Consider the following 20,390-nt stretch of genomic DNA (forward strand, 5'->3'; position numbering starts at 1 on the left):
CAACGAGTATCGTATTTAGGAACCAATACCTGGATAGTTGAGATGCTACTGGAATATTATTGCTTCTTGTCCTTTCAGCAAGAAAGCTAGGATGTACATATATGCATATGTGTACATATACATACACACATATATGTATATTATACAGATATATTAGAATGTACTCATATACATTACATATAAAAGTATTTATATCTGTGTGTGTGTGTGTGTGTGTGTGTGTGTGTGTGTGTGTGTTGTGTTTAAGACCTGAAGACCAAGAAGACAACTCAGAACTATTCAGGTTTCAGGGCACAACCTGGGCTCAAACTTCTATAAGCCTTATTATTCTCATCTGTAAAATGTGAATTCAGTTAGACAAATAAAATCTTAGTCATATAGTAAGAGTTTGCTGTAGTCACTATAATTATTAAAAATAATTCATTTAAAAATAATTAAATTAGGCAACGGCCTTGAATAAACATTTCTCAAAAGATGATGTACAAATGACCAATAAGTATATGAAAAAAATCCTCAACATCACTAATCAGTAGGGAAGTGTGTATGAAAACCACAATGCCTCTTCATACTCATTAGGATGGCTGCTGTCAAAAAAAAGTAAAATAAGTTTTGGTGAAGATGTGAAGAAAATGGAACCCTTGTTACTGTTGGTAGGAATGTAAAATGGTGCAGCCAACTGTGGAAAACAACTTGGCTGTTCCTCAAAAAGTTAAATGTTGCCAAGTGATCTAGGAATTCCATTCATCAGTATATACCCAGAAAAATTGAAACAGATATTTGTACATCCATGTTTATAGCAGCATTACTTACAATAGCCAAAAGATGGAAGCACTCAATGCCCATCAGATAGATTGATAAACAAAATGTGGTATTTTATACAATGGAATATTATTCAGCCTTAAAAAGAAAGGAAATTCTGATACAGCCTGGAACATGAACGAACATTGAAACTATTATGCTAAGTGAAGTAAGCCAGACACAGAAACACGCATATTATATGATTCCACTTAAATGAGATACCTAGAATAAACAAGTTTTTAAAGACTGGAAGTAGCCCAGCTGGTGTAGCTCAATGGTTGAGCATTGACATGCCTAGGTTGTGGGCTCAATCCCCAGTAGGGAGCGAGGCAGCCAATCAAGGATTCTCTCATTGATGTTTCTATCTCTCTTCTCTGAAATCAATAAAAAATATATTTAAATAATAAAAAAGCACAGTAGAATAGTGATTACCAGAGGCTAGAGGGAGAGAGAAGTGGAGATTTTACTTGGTATGTTTTGAAGATAATGAAAAAGTTTTGGGAATGGATAGGGGTGATGGTTGCACAGTGAATGGTGAATGTACTTAATGCCACCTAATTATACACTTAAAAATGGTTAAAATGGTAAATTTTACGTTTTATATATTACCATAAATAAGAAAAAGATTACTGAGATGTTAAGATGATATACATGAAAAATTTGCCTATACATGTTTTTAAGTACTTCCTGTCTTCATAGTGTCCACTGGTTATAGATAAATTGCTCTCTCCCCACCCTCCCACCCTGGCAACACACACACACACACACACACACACACACACACACACACACACACACCAAGGAAGGCTGAAGAATGATATTTGTAGAAGTTAATAGGAAGCGAAGTTGGAAGGTCATATTGACCTGTGGGCCAAATCTAGCCTGCAATTTGTAATGGTTTTCACATTTTTAAAGGTGTAAAAAAACAACAAAGAAAATGTGACAAAGACTGCATGTGACACAAAACCTAAAATATATGTTTGGCCCTTTGCAGGAAAAATTTGCTGACACCTGGTCTGGAACAGTGCTGTGGACTGAATTGTGTCCCCTTCAGTTCATATATGAACATTGAAAGCATTATGCTGAGTGAAATAAGCCAGACACAGAAACATGCACTTTGAGCCCCAAAGTGACGGTATTTAGAGATGGGGCCTTTGGGGGGTTTAGATCAGGTCATGGGCATTACTGCCCTGTAAGAGGGATCGTAGAGAGCTTCCTCCCTCTCTCCTGCATGTGAGAGCACAGTGGTGAGCAGCCTGTTGACAATCAGGGGGAGGGTCCCCACCAGGAACCACGTGCACTGTCACCCTGATCTTGGACTTTTAGCCTCTAAACCTAAGAAAATACATTTCTGTTGTTTAAGCCACCCAGTCTGGTGTTTTATGGCAGCCAGAACAGACTAAGGTAACCATACTCCTCACACTTTTGCCAAGAACAGACTCTCGTCCTCGCAGCTTTGATTTTACCAGAATCTCTTCACAAATGAAAGAGGTGTTGAGAAGAAGAAAGAACACTCACCATAAGCATGATCAGGGGATTTTTATTTTTATTTTTTGCAATAACCAGAGTGATAAGCAGCAGGTTCCAAAATGCCAAGAAGAATAGAGTTTCTACAGTAGTGATTTTCTTATGTGGCACCATCTGTTTTTCTTCTAATGTAATAAAAATGACAGCTTTTCTTGTACTGATACTCCCTGAGCCTTTTAAAGTCAAACATATGATGTTGTTTGTGTGTAAAGGTTTTTCTCTTGCATTCATTTGTTTCTCCAGCTTGAATTTTATGTAAACTCCCTTGGCTAAATTATACAAGCCACCCACACCCAACGCCTCTTCCCTCGCTGGAGAGCAGGGGACGGAAACCTGTCGTCTGCAGCCTGAGGGTCCAGCATGCAGCTCACTGTACCAGGCCCAGGTTTCCTGCCAGGCAGGGCTGCCTGTGCCCACTCCCCCACTGGGCCACGATTGTGGACATGCATCTTTGAAACATGGCTTCTTCAAGACTTTATTGGCAACCTAGTCTAAACCTGTCTCCCTCTTTTCCTTTGTAAACCTTACTAAATCCTCCTCCCCCTTTTACTTTAAAAGGCAATTGCATGCATTTAAGGTAAGCACCATATACTTTTAAAAAAAACAACTCCTCAATGGTGGTATAATTTATATACCACAAAGTTCACCCATTTTAAGCTACAATTTAATATTTTTTAGTAAATTCACAAAGTTTATAACCATCACCAAAATCCAGTCTTAGAATATTTCCTTCACCACACTATGACCCCTCATGCCCTTCAAAAGTTATCCCCATTCCCACTCCCAGCCCCAGCCCACCTTCATCTGCTGTCTCTAGATTTCTCTCTCTTTTTTTTTTAAAATATATTTTTTGATTTTTTACAGAGAGGAAGGGAGAGAGATAGAGAGTTAGACACATCGATGAGAGAGAAACATTGATCAGCCGCCTCCTGCACATCTCCTACTGGGGATGTGCCTGCAACCCAGGTGCATGCCCTTGACCGGAATCGAACCTGGGACCTTTCAGTCCGCAGGCCGACGCTCTATCCACTGAGCCAAACCGGTTTCGGCTAGATTTCTCTTTTCTGGCCATTTTATAGACATGAAATCATACAAAGGGTAGTCGTTTGCATTTGGCTGTTTTCACCCAGCATAATGCTTTCGAGGTCCAACTATGTTATAGCAGGTGTCCAATTTCTTTCGTTTGTGCTGATGAATCGGACTCCACCGTGTGGATGTGCATCGCATTTTGTTTATCCATTCAACAGTTGTGGATGTTTGGGTTGTTTCACTTTTCAGCTAATATAAATAATACTGCTATGAACATAGTAATGCTACTATGAACGTATGTGCAAATCTTTGTGTGGACATATTAAATCTCTTACTAGTATTCTGGATAATTAATAAAATATGTTTCTAGATCTTAATTCAAAAATCAGCTGAGTTTGAAGTTTTTATAATCCTCGTCCTTTGTCCTTCAAAAATCCCTCCAAAGGTAAACTTCCTTTGTTTTCACTTCAGCAAGACTATCAGTTGAATCTTCTTCTCTGTGTAATTGGCCCTTGATAGAAAGGAGGCTCCCCACTTGTTAGAAAGTGTCCCCAACTCCTGCTTTCTAAAAAAGAAAGAAAGAAAATACAAGGTATCATTAAAGTTAAGGAGCATTGATTCAGTACATTCCCTGTGTCGGGGGCTGAGGAGGTTAGTTGAGATGTGACCTGGATCCCAGAGACCTTACTGTCAGGAATTGAACCATGACCTCCTGGTTATTGGTCGATGCTCAACCACTGAGCCATGCTGGCTGGATATCTTATTCTTTTAACTCATTACATTCTGCCCTGGTTTGTGTTAATGGCTACTTATCTGCAAATTAGATAAGCTTGATCTCTGTCTTTATCCAAGTCCTCCTTTTTTTTAAAACTCCTTATCAGAGAACATATTTTTAAATTGATTTTAAAGAGAGAGAAAGGAGGACGGGGAAAGAGAGACAGAGACATTGATCCTTTGCCTCCTGCATGCACACCGACTGGGGATTGAACCCAAAACCTGGGTTTGTGCCCTGACCAGGAACTAAACCTGCCACCTTTGGTGTATGGGATGTCGCTCCAACCAACTGAGCCACACCGGCCAGGGTCCAAGTCTTTCCTAATAACAGTGTTGCACTTGCCATTGACCTGAAGATATCATTAGTACAAAATGGTCATTTCCCCCATCCTCATCTTTTTAAAATTATGACATAGCCTTTATAGGTGGACTCTGGGAGCAGACTGCTTTCACATTTAGCCTGGGTCTGAGTATGTTACAGTTCTTTTGATTCAAGACTAACTTGGGGGGGGGGGAGTGCGGGGGGGGGGGGCAGGTGTCAATCAAATAACCACTAGGCTGGATCAGAGTGGGAGGTTTCAGGGGTTTTGTTTGTTACCTGTCTTCTTGAAGGCCACTAAGACTACACAGAAACTGATATCAGTTATCAAAAAGCAGGGAACTGAATCTTGAAATGACCTAATTAAGATTGAATTTATTTGCTTTACAAATATTTGTTGAGCTCCTACTTGTGAAAAACACAAAGTGCTTTTGGGAATCAAAAGATGAATAAAACACACTCCCGGCTTTCGAGACGTTTGCAGTGCAAAATATTTTTACCCAAAGATGAGGAACATTACAAAGTACATCAAAAAGCAAAGTGTGCTCTGAGAGTATTTTAGTATAGATGGGTGTTAAGCAGGGATTTGGGGACAGACTGAAAAATGAAAGCTCTAGAGGTGTTAGCCTTTACTTTACTTTGGCCAATAAGTGAGCACCAGGAAAACAAAAAGTACTCTTGCTCTTGACAATATAAAATTCTTATCATTTTTAGAGAATGGTAACTGCAGCTTTGAAATTCTTTGTCAGAGCAATTTAGTTAATAGGTATGTAAATGACTGCTTATTTCATTGTGTAGGTGGATCACTCCATGTACACTTTCTGAGGAAGAATAAAGTGCTAAAAACTATTAACATTGCACATACAAAGACGCAAGAGTTAAGATTAGCATGCCATACCTTTGTTGTGTTAGATGTTAGGAGTAAGACATGATCCATCTTATCATTAGAATTTGTTCAGTTTACTCAGTGGAACTTTTTCCTCACATTCAACTCTTAACTGCCCTTTTTGGATGCAAGAAATGTCAGTGAATTGCCGTGGGAGCTTGTTTCTTATGACTGGTTTTCAAGCACTAAGGATCATGGTAAACCTCGCAGGGGTGGGTGGGAAGGAGGTGTTGAAAGTTCAAACCACAGAAATAGATTATCATGCAAGATTTGCAGACTGAGGCATCTAGTGAGAACATCTCTTTAAAAAAGAAAAAAAATCTAAGGAGTTCTTTTCAAAAATTTTTGTTTTTTCTGCATGAAAACAACTTCATAGGAGCTTAGGAATTCCAAAGCTCTTCTGGCTTTAGCTACTTCCTGTGATCAGCATGGAAGCTTCTTTAATCCTTGAGTTAAACAGGGAAGAAGTCACCGGTGGGAGAGAATTAATGGGCCTTGCCTTGTAGATGGTCTCCAGCTCTTCTCCCACTTGACTCCATCCTCCCAGTGAATCAGTACCGTGGTCTGTTGTTGTTAACCTGAGAATATTTTTTCTCATTAGTTTTTAGAGAGAGTGGGAGCGGAGGAGGAGGAGAGAGAGAAAAACATCAATTCGAGAAGGATATGTTGACTGGTTGCCTCCCAAATGGGCCCCTACCGGGGCTGTGGAGTCGAACCTGCAAACCAGGCATGTGCCCTTGACTGGAAATTGACCCTACTACCCTCCAGTGCTGGACACTCTAACCATTGAGCTTTACGGGCTACAGTTGTGTTTTAATCACTATATTACCCCTCCTTGAAATTTCCTTAGGTTCCTAATTGTCTTGTAGATCAAATTAAAATTCTTAATGGAACCCAAGCTTTCCACCCTTCTTATCTTCTTCCCTTCGACCCTTCTTATCTAACCACTCTTGGCTCTCAGTAACATCCATTCAGATTTTCCTTGTGTTAATTTCTTTCTGTGGGCTACAGCTCATGTAATTCCCAGTCCCTGCATCTCTCACTCATCAGCAAGCTGAACTCCTCTCACTTGCCCCTTCCCATTGGCTTTCTACACAGTTGTCATGGGCATGAGTTCCTTTCTGTGGCAAGCTCTCTGCGTTATGCTGTGGCCACTGAGGATGGACACCAGGGACTGTGTCCACTTGCTGGAACCCCCACCTCTGTAAAGGGACTGCGGGGGAGGGGTGCTGTACATTGTGAGTGCTTTTGTTATCAAATGTTATTTGCTTTTGTATTCCTTTTCCTCCAGGTACAGAGTGAAGACAGTGTCCTTCTGTTTGTTATTGCCTGGACAATCACAGAAATTATCCGTTACTCCTTTTACACATTCAGTCTATTAAACCACCTGCCTTACCTCATCAAATGGGCCAGGTAAAGAAGCACAGGGAATGAAGACTAACTTTTGAAATGATCTATCACTGCAATATTGTCTAAATACTACTTCTAAGTTTTTTTTAAAAAGTGTATGAGACGGGGGATGGGTAGAAAGCTGGTCTGTAGATTTCATCAGGATAAGGAACTCTATTTAATTTTGATTCTAGAAATACTGTTTTAAATTTTTTATATTTGTTATTTTTATTGAACCAGTTCTTTGCAGTTAAATTATTCAATAGAGATTTGATATGGCATCCCTTTTTTGTCTGCATCAAATTTTACTGATGAGTTTCTGCCATTATGATTTTTTTTGGACCAAGTCCAGTTTTCCTCAATTTTCTCAACAAGCTATGACTCTTAAATTAATTTCTAATTAATAGCAGTTTAGATTAGTATCAGTTTATTTTGCCTTGATTATTTTTACAATAATATTCATTATGAGTTGGATAAAAGGCCATCTATTTATCTGAACTAATCCATGAGACAGTTGTAAGCAATTTTCTGAGTTGAAAACGACTATGGGGAGGATTGACAAAAGGAGCAAAATTATCCTTGGGGCCCAAATGCCTCCTTTCATGGAAGGAAAATAGTGGTTCCTAGGCAGTTTATGAGTTGGGTGATTAAATTAGAGGCAGACCAGTTGTTTGTGACATTTCAAGTATGTGCACTTCTTTATTTTCTTCCTTTTTCCCCCTAGTAAACATTTTTATTAGGAAAAGGGAAGAATGGGGAAAACATAAGTTTCTAACCAACCTGGCAGGCATTGTGGAAGCTGTCTACCCTGGGTATAGGGAGCATTCATTGACCAAGCCCTGGTTTTACCATTGGAGAATGATTCTTTTGTCCCTGTTTTCCATGGCCTCTGGAAAATTCTTCCTTTCCCACCATCCTCCTTAGCATGCTGGGGTTGGCAGTAGAGAACATCTTCCTTTTTTTTTTTTTTTTTTTAAATATATTTTATTGATTTTTTTACAGAGAGGAAGGGAGAGAGAGAGAGAGTTAGAAACATCGATGAGAGAGAAACATCGATCGGCCGCCTCCTGCACATCTCCTACTGGGGATGTGCCCGCAACCCAGGTACATGCCCTTGACCGGAATCGAACCTAGGACCTTTCAGTCCGCAGGCCGACGCTCAATCCACTGAGCCAAACCGGTTTTGGCGAACATCTTCCTTTTTTCGCAGATTTCTCAGCACCTGGAAATTCCTGTACCTGGAATTTTGAAGCTCAGTACTCACTGTAAGCCACAAACAGCCAAAGACTTCTTATTTTTTAATTATTAAAGTATAGTTGGCATACAATATTATGTATGAGTTTCAGGTGTACAGCATAGTTATCCGACTATTTATACACCTTACAAAGTGATCACTGCAGTAAAATTAGTTGTAAATCACTGTACAAAGCTATTACAATACTGTTGACTATATGTATTCCCTATGCTGTACGTCACATCCCCATGACGTATTTTATTCCCCTTCACCTTTTCCACTCATCCCCCCCTCCCCTCCCCTCTGGCAACCATCAGTTTGTTTTCTGTGTCTCTGAGTCTGTTTCTGTTTTGTTTTGTTTGTCCGTTCTGTTTTTTTAGATTCCACATATAAGTGAAATATGTTATTTTGTCCTCTGTCTGACACATCACTTAGCATAATATCCTGTAGGGCCATCCATCACAAATAGCAAGGTTTTATTATTCGTTATGGCTGAGTAATATTTCATTATATGTTATCTTTATCTATCTATCAATGGACACTTAGGTTGCTTCCATAGCTTGGCTATTGTGAATAATGCTGCATCAAAGGCTTTTTAAAATCTGAGCTGATGATTTCTTCAGCAATACTTATACCTCAAAATGACTTCCAGTTTATTCCATAGGATGAACTTCTCTCTGAATTCTCTTTGAAACATAGAGAATTTCTTTTTAACGTGAAAGAAATTGTGTGGATTCTCCCATGTGATAGTAATTATAGTTTTTTCATTGAAAAATTACACGACGAAAAGTTTGTATAAATTTTTAATTTTTAAAATTAGCATATATTTCAGTTTTCACAACAGCATGCACAGACCTTTGATTAATTGTAGGCGTGAACACACATGGAATGTGCTATTTTTTTTCTGTCCGTAGACCAGACTTAGTGTACATTGTTAAGGATTCCTAGACAAATGCTCCAACACCTTCTCCCAACTCCCTGCACATGCCCCATCCCACTCCCACCCCATAGGGTAGGTTCAATATAAATCATAACTCAGTGCCCCTGCTTTACCAATATTTGGTATCACCTCAGTTTAGGGAGTTGTTTTCAAGAGTTTTTTAAGGCTTACCGAACACATTTTATTTTAGAATAGTCAGAAACATACCTGCTATAGGCCCTTTCAAAAAACTGGCTTATGAAACCTAATCTTCAACAGTGGATGAACAAGAAAATGTATAAACAGACCAATACTTTCTAAAAGACCAGTACCGATTAGAAGGGTGGGAGTGTGTCTTTCTACTAACACGGGCTTCGAACCTCAGTAATGAGCATTTTGTTTTGTTTTAGGTACACACTATTCATTGTGCTATATCCAATGGGAGTGTCAGGAGAATTGCTCACAATATATGCTGCTTTGCCTTTTGTCAGACAGGCTGGCCTGTACTCCATCAGTTTACCTAACAAATACAATTTCTCCTTTGACTATTATGCATTCCTAATTCTGATAATGATCTCCTACATTCCACGTAAGTAAACAGTTATGCATAAATTCATTTATGTGTTAAAAATTGGCTCTACAATAGCTAGAATTAAATGCCTTTGGTTGTTTTTACACCATATTTAGGTAAATGTAAATCTGGTTTATTGGGAATTTTCTCTGGTAGTAGTTGTAGAAAGATGACTCCTCAATACAGCTGCCAAAATGCAGCCCTTCTTAGTGTGTGGGTTTGAAACACTGACTACCAGGATGGTAACTGTTGGGGAAAAGTACTGAGTGGAAAACAAAAAAAGCCATTAAAGCCTTACCTTGACTTTTTCTGTTTCTCAGGAACTGCTTATTATGGTATCGGAAAAACATTGTAAAGAGGTGGGGGGGTTGCATTTTTACTATATCAAATAGACAGTTCTTCATTTTTAAGGAATCAGTAGTTAATTGGAAACAAATAGCAAAATAAAAACAGGTTAATTGCCCTGGCATGTTGCTCAGTGGTTGGCTCTTCGGCCCATGGACCGAGAGGTCACAGGTTCAATTACCAGTCAGGGCCCCATACCTGGGTTGAAGGTTCATTCCCCAGCCCCGGTTGGGGCGTGTTGGTGAGGCAGCCAGCCAATGTCTCTCTCTCACATCAATGTTACTCCCCCCCTCCCCCCCCCCCGGCCTTCCACTCTTTCTAAAAGCAAGGGGAAAACATATCCTCGAGTGAGGATTAAAAAATAAAATAAAAACATTAATTTATTTTTTTCTATAGTTTTTATTTTCCTGTTTAGAAACCAGCACTAAAACCATTTGAACAGAACATAGTGTTCTCTTCAGGATGGCTTCCAGTATTTAACAGTGCTGCTAAAGGCCTATACTGGATAATCAAATGTGTCCCTCAGCGTACTTGGAACAAAGGGAAAATGCTGTGTTTGAGGCCTCTGTGAAGTGAGTCCTGTTTGCTGAGGAAGAGTTGTTTGGTCCTTTTCTTGGATTCTGTTGTTCATTGAAATCCTGTGGTTGATTTCCACATATCCAAAAGGACATAGGTTTCTTCTCCTTTAGCTATTCCTGTAGCCATTGTGACTGGCTCTTATTTTCGTCTATAAGGTGCTATCTTCTCCCCTAAACCTTGGGTTAAATTCAGACAGGAGGGTTGAGCTTTTCTTCAGCCTACGGCACTAACTGTGTGAGTCATCCTAACTGTCGTAAGGACATGTTAGTGTCCCTCTGAGGAAACCTGCATTTCATGCATTGTGAAACAAACTGCATCCTGATTTCATGTAGCATTTATCTTGGACACAGTTCTGCTTCATGATTCACTTCCCACTCTATTAATTATCAGGTCCTTCTCTTGGGTGCTGAAACCATGGTGGCTAAAAGCCATCTCTCAGATGTAAAAGGGAGTTGCTTATCAGATAGAAGATAAATATGGAAGAGTATAAAAATTCAAGTAGTAAAAATTAGCTTACAGTTTTTTACCTTTCTACTGTTGTTCCCTAAGAGTTTCATCTTCCAGTCTCCAGAGCAACAATTCTTCGTTGCAGTTTTGCCATCCTGGAATAACGGGTATTATCCCAGTGAGCAGGCGCCACAGATTTATTTAACCCTTTGTACGCCACAAGCGTTTACAGACACGGGGATGGCTTCCGTTTTGGATGCGTGGCATTAACCGTGGCAGTTAAACTGGTTAAATTCAACATGTTTTTGGAGTAAATAGAAAATAGGTGCCATTCTGGGTAACCTGGAAAGGGTCAAGGAGGGTCTCGAGCAGTCAAACCAGTAACAAGGTGCTGCCACACTGGCAGAAGTCAGGGCTGCTGCACAGTCTCCGTCTGTCAGAAAGGAGGGCTTCCTCCCCGCAGCAGCCTCCTGGGCAGTCCGTGTCTGCGCCCCACTCTTTCTTGTGTGCTGATGGCCAGCCAGTGCCCAGCCTTTGCCTCTCCCTGCTGACCTCATGACAGCGGAGGGGCCTGGTCTCCCACAGGCAGCCTCTCCATGGATAGCATTCCTCAAGGAGAACGTTCCCGGTTCTGTGGGGCTTCCCCTCAGCTTTAAAATGTGAGAGAAGACCGCAGCCAGCTGTCTGCGCAGACTTCTCAGCACGTCTGTTTCTTCGTCTCAGTTCCTTCCCCCTTCCCTTTTCAGCCTCCTTTTGGTAAGAGAACTTGGCTTAGTTGAAGTTTATAGTCTTTCCTTTTTAAGGTGGCTTAACTCTTCTAGACAAAGAGTAGGGGTTGATTTCTAATAAAGATTAAAAGATTTCCTCCAAATCCCCGACTCCCCACCCAGCTCAAGATGGCACCTGACCTGCTGCAAATCCTGTGTCTGCTGGCGCCCTCAGCGCCTCGGGCGGGGCGGGACGGGCGGTAGCACTGAGGCCAGTTTGTACACTTTGTTCCGGTCAACCGCACATTTCATCTTTCCAAAGCTTTGTATTTATTAGAAGAAATGCAGAATTAGGAGAGGTTGCTGTTGACATGTGGTCTTTACCAATTTGGTTTTCTTTCTACAACTTAAGTTTCCTTTAATCTTGTTTAATAGGGAGTTTGTGATAGATATTACATAGGCAACACCTGCTTTTATGGTCCTGACCTGTTCCTGCATTGATGCACATGTAGCCCAGATTGCGGCCCATGAGCCCTGGCCCAGGAGGGCTCTTGTGTTGGGAAGCTTGGAGTCCTGTGCAAGGTGATCCTCCCTGCTGTGGGCAGCGGCAGTATGTGCTGTGTCTGCGGGACTCAGTAGATGTCTAAGTCCTGTTTACATTTTCCCTCCCCACGTTGGTGAGCACTGGTTGTAGAGTGGGGATAAAAAGGCTGAGAAACAATGATGTATTGTGAAGACACCAAGAAGCTGGCTCTCCCAGTGGTCAGTAACTATAACCACAGCTCTGATTTTTGGAAAAATTGAAAACGAAACTTGTCCCAGACAGAGCATTTCCAGTTGCTCTCATCCTCCAAGTCTTCCTTCCCTAGAGAGAGAGAATCCATCTTCTTCTTTTTTATTTTTTAATCCTTACCCGAGGATGTTTCTGCCATTGATTTTTTTTTTTTAATAGAGAATAGAAGGGAGGGAGGAGGGCGAGAGAGAGAGAAACATCAATGTGAGAGAGACACATCTATTGGTTGCCTCCTGCATGAACTCCAACCGAGTCTGGGGATTGAACCTGCAACTGAGTATATGCCCTTGACCACAAATCGAACCTCCACCCTTCAGTCCACCAAACCGGCCAGGGCGAGAGAGTCCATCTTCTTATAGAAAGGGGGGCACAGTGGCACCCACCAGCCCTCACACCCACCCCAACACACCAACTGCCTCCATTCTGTGTGTCCTGAACTGGGAGAGCAGAAGGTAAAATTCTAAGTAGCCTGTTGTAAGGTTGAGGTTTTCTTAGGGACAGTCTTCATTATAGCCCAGTGGAGTTAAAAATAGGAGCAATGAATCTGGAATTGTTTTAACCCTAAAACTTGAGTTTAGCCTGAACAAGTGGGTAATTCCGATGGAGACAGTGTCATCCACATTTTGGTCCCAGGAAGACGTCACTGCTAGAGCTATAGAGAGCCTTCAGCCCAAGTATCCCATTCCTTTTCTTAGGCACTCAGAAACCTCTGGGAGGTGTGGAAGAACTCCAGGGCCATATTTGCCCTCTGTTTCTGACATCTGCCTCTCGGGCAGCCAGCAGGCCCCTGCATGCAGGGATGAAGGCACACTTGGCCATCTTGCTCTGCTTGCCGCTGAGGGCCTACTGAATGGCTTCCAGCTCACTGTCCCCCCTCCTACCCTCTGAACTAGCTGTGAGGCTGTAGCCGCCCTGTACAGGGTGTTGTAATCAAATGCAACCAGAGGAAAAGGCCTCTGTGCTTTGCCACAACATTTCCCTTTACGAAAGCACATTTATAGAAATGTGACTGGCCCGCATTTTTAAATGATTACAATTATCCCTTACGGTTTAATTATATCTTTACTTCTAGTTTTTAGATTATAGAGCTTGTCAACTTTTTTGGCTCTGTCATACTAAAATAGCTCACTGTTGAATTACATGCACAAGCTGGGTCTTTTCTGCGAATAACTTTCTGCCTGCAAATAGTGAGTGGAGTGGTTGGCAGCCCTGCTCAGCATCAGCTTCTGCAGCTTATCAGATCTGTGTGCACATGCCCACTGATGACCTGGACTACATTTGAAATTTGGGAGGACCATTTGAAATTTGTCCAACTTGGAACCCATTTAAAAAGGAAGAAACTGTCAGAGAGCATGGGCAATACTAGAAATTACCTCCCCCAAAATACAAGTTATTGTCTAAAAATAGACATTGGAACTGCTGAGAAGGGGAGGAAAGGAAGGATATTGTACACCCAAGACTATCTCACTGGAGTTTCTTACATGGTTATTGAATCCCCCTGTTTACAGTAACCTTGAGAAGGCCAGCCAGCTTAAACTGGCATTTTCCAAATGTGCGCTCCGCCCGTTTCCAAATATTCCCTAAGGAGGCAGTACCGTCCAGTTCATTTGAGAGCCCTTACTTTTTAAAGTAATCTGTAAATTACCAAGAACAGAATCTCCAGTAGGTAAGATACTGGCTATCTTTTCATAAAGACTTTTTCTACACTCAAACCTGTCTCAGTTGTGTTCAGATTAGTTGTAGTAGCACTCCTCCCCCGCCTCAGTCTGGCCTTCCACAGGACATCCTAGAGCCTGGTCCTGACTGTCAGTGATTTGCTGTGAAACACCAGACAAGTTGCCTGCCTTCTCTGGGCTTGAATTCCTCCTCTGAAACAGGGACAATAACTCCCTCACTAGAATTTTTCACTTGGTTGTTGTGAAATCAGAGAATGAGTGTAAAGGTAATAAGAGTGTAAAGAATATAATTTGCTGGCTCTGTGGCATCTTGACTGGTAATGGTAGTGACAGTAATGTCTGTCAGTCCAGGCCACATGACCCTTCCTCCGTGGCTAACACAGGTAAAGGTAGGTCTCTGCGTTTTCCCTTCCCCAAGTGCACTTTGTCACTCCTCGGCAACTGGACGATAAAGTAGTCAGAAAGTCAGGAGGACTTCAGCCCAGGTTCTTTACATATTTTTATTTGTTTTCGAGAGAGAGAAAGGGAGAGGATAGAAACATCGATGAGAGAGAAACATCAATCAGCTGTCTCTTGCATGCCCCCTACTGAGGATTGAGCCCACAACCCGGGCATGTGCCCTGACTGAGAATCAAACCCACGACCTTCTGATTCATGGGTCAACACTCAACCACCGAGCCACACTGGCCAGGCAAGTTCATGTGCTTTAAACATGCAATTTTAAATGTTCTCCTTAACCAGTGCTTTCTTTTCTTTCCAGTTTTCCCCCAGTTATACTTCCACATGATACACCAGAGAAGAAAGGTCCTTTCTCATACTGAAGAACACAAGAAATTTGAATAGTTCCTGTTTCTGCACCCCTCCAAAAAACAAACTTTTCAACAACAAAAAAATGCTGCAGACTTTTTGAGTTCCCAATACGTTTCATAGAAAATAAGTAAAACTATTTTTAAAATACTAAACAAAACAAAAACCAAAATCCAGTGTCACACAGGCCTGGGGTTTTATAAGATAAAACAAGAAAAAAAGCTGTTACATAAAACACCCTGGCCAGTCCATTGAGCATGCTTTTTCAACCAGAAGTTCCCAGTATTTATGATGGCACGAGACAGGGATTTGGCATTTTTTACCCTCCTATTTCCTTCGTGTATCCGATAAACAAAGATCTGTAGCACTGAATGCCTGATAGTTGCAGCCTGAGGATGGAGGTGGCACCAGCTGGGTGCCCGGCTTGCAGGAGTTCTGTTCAGCCTGCAGCGTGGTCAGCATCCCCTTTCAAAGTGCTCCACTGCATGCTGAGAACTGTTTGTGTTTTTGCAGCGGCAACCTTTGTTCTCTGGAATGCTCTGAAGTTATGGCTAGGACCTTTTCCTCATGTTTAGTGAATGAAATACACAGTTCGTATGTCTGTGAAGCTTTGGGGTAGTACCCATAGTCAGAAAACAGCTAGAACCCTTTTGTTTTCAATTGAGTCATTACTGCCTGCCACTAAGAAACGTGCTTGAATCTAATAAGTATGCGTACACTATAGAGACCTACCTTACCTGGGGCTCAGCCCCACTCATATTTAACAAAACGACAGTGCTCAGAAAGAGAGTTTCAGCGTAGTAAATGACAGGCACTCCCCAGTCCTGTCCTCAGAGCCCCCCTGAGCGATGGATTTGCAGCAACTGTTCTCATCTATGGCCCCAAACCAGTCTAGTCACAGAAGGGGAGGATCTGCTCATGAAACACATGGAAGGTGTTACTTTAGAAATGTCGTCGGAAGAACATTCAGGAAGAGATTTCTGTTTCTACACCTTGATCATTTTATTTTTAAATTTTCATGAAACTCTTCTGTTTGGATACTTCTCCTAACTATGGTCCTCTGTAATTCGCACCAAGTTGTACATCCAGAGGCAGTGGGATATCCAGTGGGCAGTCAGGAGCTGAAAGCAGTGTCACCCACATGCTGGGGCAGCCAAGAAATCCTTGCTCATGGACATTATTTAATCAGTGTCCTGTCTTTGTGCCATGTAATTGCTCAGCTGTGCATCTCAGACTCTTCCAGAAAGGGCTGGAGAGAAATGTAAAGCCCAAGCTCAGATGTGCAGTAGATTTTAAACACAGGATGTTCTTTGTGGAGCCTTTTTTTTTTAAAAATTGGTTGGTCTTTAAAACTTTAAAAGTCTAGCTTATAGAGTCATTATCACTTAAAATATAATTGCTAATGTCAGAAGAGTGTCATAATGGAAAGTAAATTTGAAATGCTTATTTTCATAAGGCACTTGAAAGTTAACATAAGAATGAGAAGAAAATATACAGCCTAAAATGTGATGTAGGCAGATGTGTAATAAATAACTTTTGAATTGAACATTAACATTCTGCTTCACACAGTCAGGACTCTTAACTTGGGCATACTGAGATTAGAATCTATTGTACATGATAAACAAAATATATGGGAAAGATTATATTTCATGCTTTTTCTCATTTCATTTTTCAAAACTCTTTTCTCCTGTCAAATAGAATCAATTTGGATTATAATAGCCTTATTATTTAATCTGGGTAAGATTTTTTTCAGTTGTTGTTGGAATAGATGATGGGATGAAAAGTGCAGGTTTTTTTGAGGGTTGCTGGATTGGATTTATTCAGGCCTCTCTATTGTAATTTGTCACTATTTAGGGAAACAGTCTGTTGCAGACAGTGGTATTGCCTCAAATTGCAAAAAGAACACAGTAAACAACTTTCTTCTCAAAAAGGGTCTCAGCCCCAGTGTTTATTTCCGTACATCAAACACTTAAAATGCTCGTGGCAGATAAGTAAGACATGCCACCGTGTCCTTCAGCCACCTCTCCCAGTAACTGGTGTTTTTGTTGTTGTTTTTTTTAGCTCCAACATAAATTAATGTTTCCTCTGAAGTGGTGGCATTCTTTTAGGAATTGAGACCATCCAACCCCACCAAATGTCCCACCTTCCTACAAAGTGTGAATGAAAAAGGTGGTGTTTGGTGGGTGTTTTGTCAGACTTTCAGTGTTCATTTCAGGCCACAATCAAAGACATCAGCTGCCCCCTGACGGGATGTTTCAGATCCCTCTCGGGACCACCTTCTGGCAGAGGATTCTGTGAGGTGCGCAGTAGTGCTTTGTAGACACAAGCTGCTGAATTGCAACTTGCTGTCTTTTGTTTGCTAAGGTTGGGATCGTTCATTTAACATGCATTGCCTGTGATCAGAGGCACCGTGGAGAGTTAGTCCTGGAATAAAGCACCACCCTGCCAGACGAGAACGGTCCTCTGGCGCGAGCTTCCTACGGAAGATGTAGCCCTAAAGAGGCCTGTGAAGAGACTGCCCTCATTTCCGCTTGCACTTTTGGTTATTCATTTGTAATAAAAGGTTGTCACCGATGTGGTGCAACCTACGAATTCTTTTCAATTCTGAGTTTCAGGTAAAACATAAAACACCAGAATCAGTACATACTGCTCCTTTGAAATTTGGGTAAAAATTTATATGATCATATATAGTCATTTTTGTATTTTTTCTATGTTGTGAAAACCAAAATTGTAATTTTATAAGTCTTTGATTCACTAAAATTCTATAATTTAAATGTATTTTTTGTATATTTAGAAATAAGGCATTCAAAGACTATGCTTAACTTTCTATGCATGCATTTGGAAGCTGTTTTTACTGATAATGTAGTAGTAAGTTGTATTCATAAAATACTGATCTGTGTTGCATTTCAAAATAAACTGGTGTGTGCTCTGCCTGGGTCTGAAACACTGGCCAGCGAGTCTGGTGATTTTTCACATTAAATTGGCCCGGAAGTGGTGGTGTAGGAACACGGACACATTTCAGTTCTGCCACAGATTCCAGCTCACTCTTTGACCGTTTTAAAATGTATTTCTGCTCATCATGTAGTTCTGCACCTACAGGAAAAGCAGATTATATTAAGAGGTTTCCAAAAAGTTTTTCCTGCCAGTCTTCAAGCTTATCAAGCCTGTTCCCAATGCGGCTGCAGAGGGACAAGGGGGACCTCACGTAGGTGCCCAGGAATCTAAGAAACTCATCCGTGTATGGTTGAGGACCCTTATCATACAGTGTTTTTTGTTTTGTGTCTGTCTTTAGCCTAACTTCTAATGTAAGTTGAAAGGGGAAATACTCCTGTTGCCCAGCAGTGCTCATCACATATCAGACAGATACATGATCAAGGAATCAAGTACCTCGTCCTGAAGATGCCTCCACAGACAGAGTGTCCTGGGGGCTGCTCCGCCCACAGGATACTCAGCAGACGCTTCTGACCTGCTAGTTCTAGGCTCCCAGCGTCTTCACCTCGATGAAAGCTTGATGTCTCTGTGTGCTGGGCACTTTCTGGTTATTTCTTTGGGTGATTTCTGTTATTTGCAGAAGCAGCTCCATCAGCTCTTGAAGCTGAGCACTGAAGTCCTTCTTAGAGATGAGCTAGATTCAGAATGTGCTGGGGACATGGAGAGAGACCTGGGGTCCTTCCCGGAAGCCAGCAGTCACATGCCCCCACCTAGTCTACAAGGTCTTCCTCCGAGTTAACTCACAGTTCGTTATCCAAGAGTGTGGTCTTTATCCCAAGGGGGGACATTTCCTTTCTACATGCTGTCTGGTCACGACTTCGATATTACCAGCACTGCGGTTAGAGTGAGAACCGCCTCACTCCTCATACAGAGTCTATCTGTCTCAGAGATAGGCTTTATTTATGAAAAGAGAAGTAAAGTTACTGCAACCGAAGTGGAGGGCCAGATGGTAAAGTTAATATAGAGGCACCCAGGAAACACCACTTTTACAATCGGTGGGAATGGAAATCAGGGCTTTCTAATTGGTCATTGTCATATTTTGTGGCAATTATGTGTACTGTTAACATAAGCCCAGCCTGAGGAATTGCCCTTGGTGTAATTAAGAGCTTAGCTGTTCACACAGCGTTCCCAAAATGCCGCTGTGTTCTGTTCCCTTTAACAAGACTGAAGACTAGCTTTGCAATTTCTCATACTTTTAAAATTCCAGCCTTACAAATAGACTGGCTCATTGTCATATAGTTTCATAGTGAAGAAACTGTTCTAAGCAACTATTACCAAAAATAGCCATACCTATTAACATTCCTCTGCGTGCAGCTGAGCCAGAGTTAGAAGAGAGCGCTGTGTCTTGTTTTGTTTCTACCACTTTCTTTTAGGCGTGTGAGGGACTGTTTCACCTTTTTTTCACAATTAGAGATACCCTGTAGGGGTGGGTCTCATTACCAAGTATCTTTTTCCCCCCGCAAAAGGCAATTCACCCTAAAAGTCTCATTTGATGAGCAAAAATTAAATGTGAGAGACTGTGTACATAAGCAGCTAGTGCCCATTTCTTAAATCTTTTCAATACTTGGAAACTGAGTTCTGCTCACTAATTCCAGAACATAGACTTATTACCACAGCAGCTCTTTTGCACCTGTCTTTGACCTTGGTGAGTGCAATCCAGATACCTTTCCAGACGCTGCACTTGTAAAGCCCAAACGTTGTTTCTGCCTCCCCCATCGTCGTAGCCGCGCTGGCCTGTGGGGGGCAGCACCTCACCAGTGATCCGGGGCCGTGGGAAACAGCTTCTGCCCAAGGACGCAGAAAGACACTAATGAAAATTAGTTATGGGTCTCTATTGTCCATATAAAGTAAAGGCAGTCAGCCCTCAGCATGTTCTGGAGGGGTACCGTCAGTAACACTTTTTTTAGAGCAAAGAAACGATCTTGGATGGGTGCTGGGTGGCTCCATCTACCCGTTGCCGCCTCAGCCCTCCCCAGCATGGGCCCGGCAGGCTGCTTGATCTTGAAATGCTGAGGGCTTTCGGAGCTGGGCAGAAAGCAGGTGGTAGTGCTCTTGTTTAACGGAGAGCCTGCTGCTAATCTTTGAAACGTTCAGGAGGTCAGTTCCCACTCTTCTCTGGGTATTTTTGGAGGGTGGCCTGGGCCATGAGAAAATGTCAGGCCACCTTATAAGGCCACATCTGGCCCCAAGAATGCTTGTCTGCAGCACATCCAGTACACTCAGTGGGTGTGAATTAACTTTGACTCTTGGACTGTGGGTTTTCTCACAGATTTCAAATGTTTCTACTCATGCCTTGGAGAACTCTCAGTCTTTATAGCCTCCCTCTAGAAGCTGTTTAAATGACACCAATTTTGGACATATCTAATAGATAACCAAAGGCATGTGTACACCCGGTGATGGCCTCACCACCACTCAGGCTGATAGTGCAGGGCCAATAGTGATAGTCTGCCACAGGCGGTTTATTTCTATAACCAGTTCATGTCAGTGTGAAATGCACAGAATTCGTTGTAAGTGAGGATAGGAGGATGGATATGTTGGAGGTTGGGGCAATTCTGGAGTTTAAAAAGTTCACACACAAAGTTTCCTGCTAAACTTTTCA

At 41.7% G+C, this 20,390-nt stretch overlaps 1 protein-coding gene across 1 annotated transcript in view; it reads left to right on the forward strand.

Annotated features, from left to right (window-relative positions):
• HACD2 (3-hydroxyacyl-CoA dehydratase 2) overlaps positions 1-17,744 on the forward strand; it is an 85,815-nt gene extending 68,071 nt beyond the window's left edge. Inside the window, exons 5-7 of the mRNA XM_059687641.1 lie at positions 6,625-6,746; positions 9,286-9,464; positions 14,754-17,744. Of these exons, the coding sequence (XP_059543624.1) occupies positions 6,625-6,746; positions 9,286-9,464; positions 14,754-14,836 (384 nt within the window). The 3' untranslated portion in view covers positions 14,837-17,744. The remainder of the gene's footprint in view (positions 1-6,624; positions 6,747-9,285; positions 9,465-14,753) is intronic.
• Positions 17,745-20,390: the final 2,646 nt, after the last annotated feature.

The sequence above is a fragment of the Myotis daubentonii genome, chromosome 3 (genome assembly GCF_963259705.1).
Source record: "Myotis daubentonii chromosome 3, mMyoDau2.1, whole genome shotgun sequence".
NCBI classification, from domain to species: domain Eukaryota; kingdom Metazoa; phylum Chordata; class Mammalia; order Chiroptera; family Vespertilionidae; genus Myotis; species Myotis daubentonii.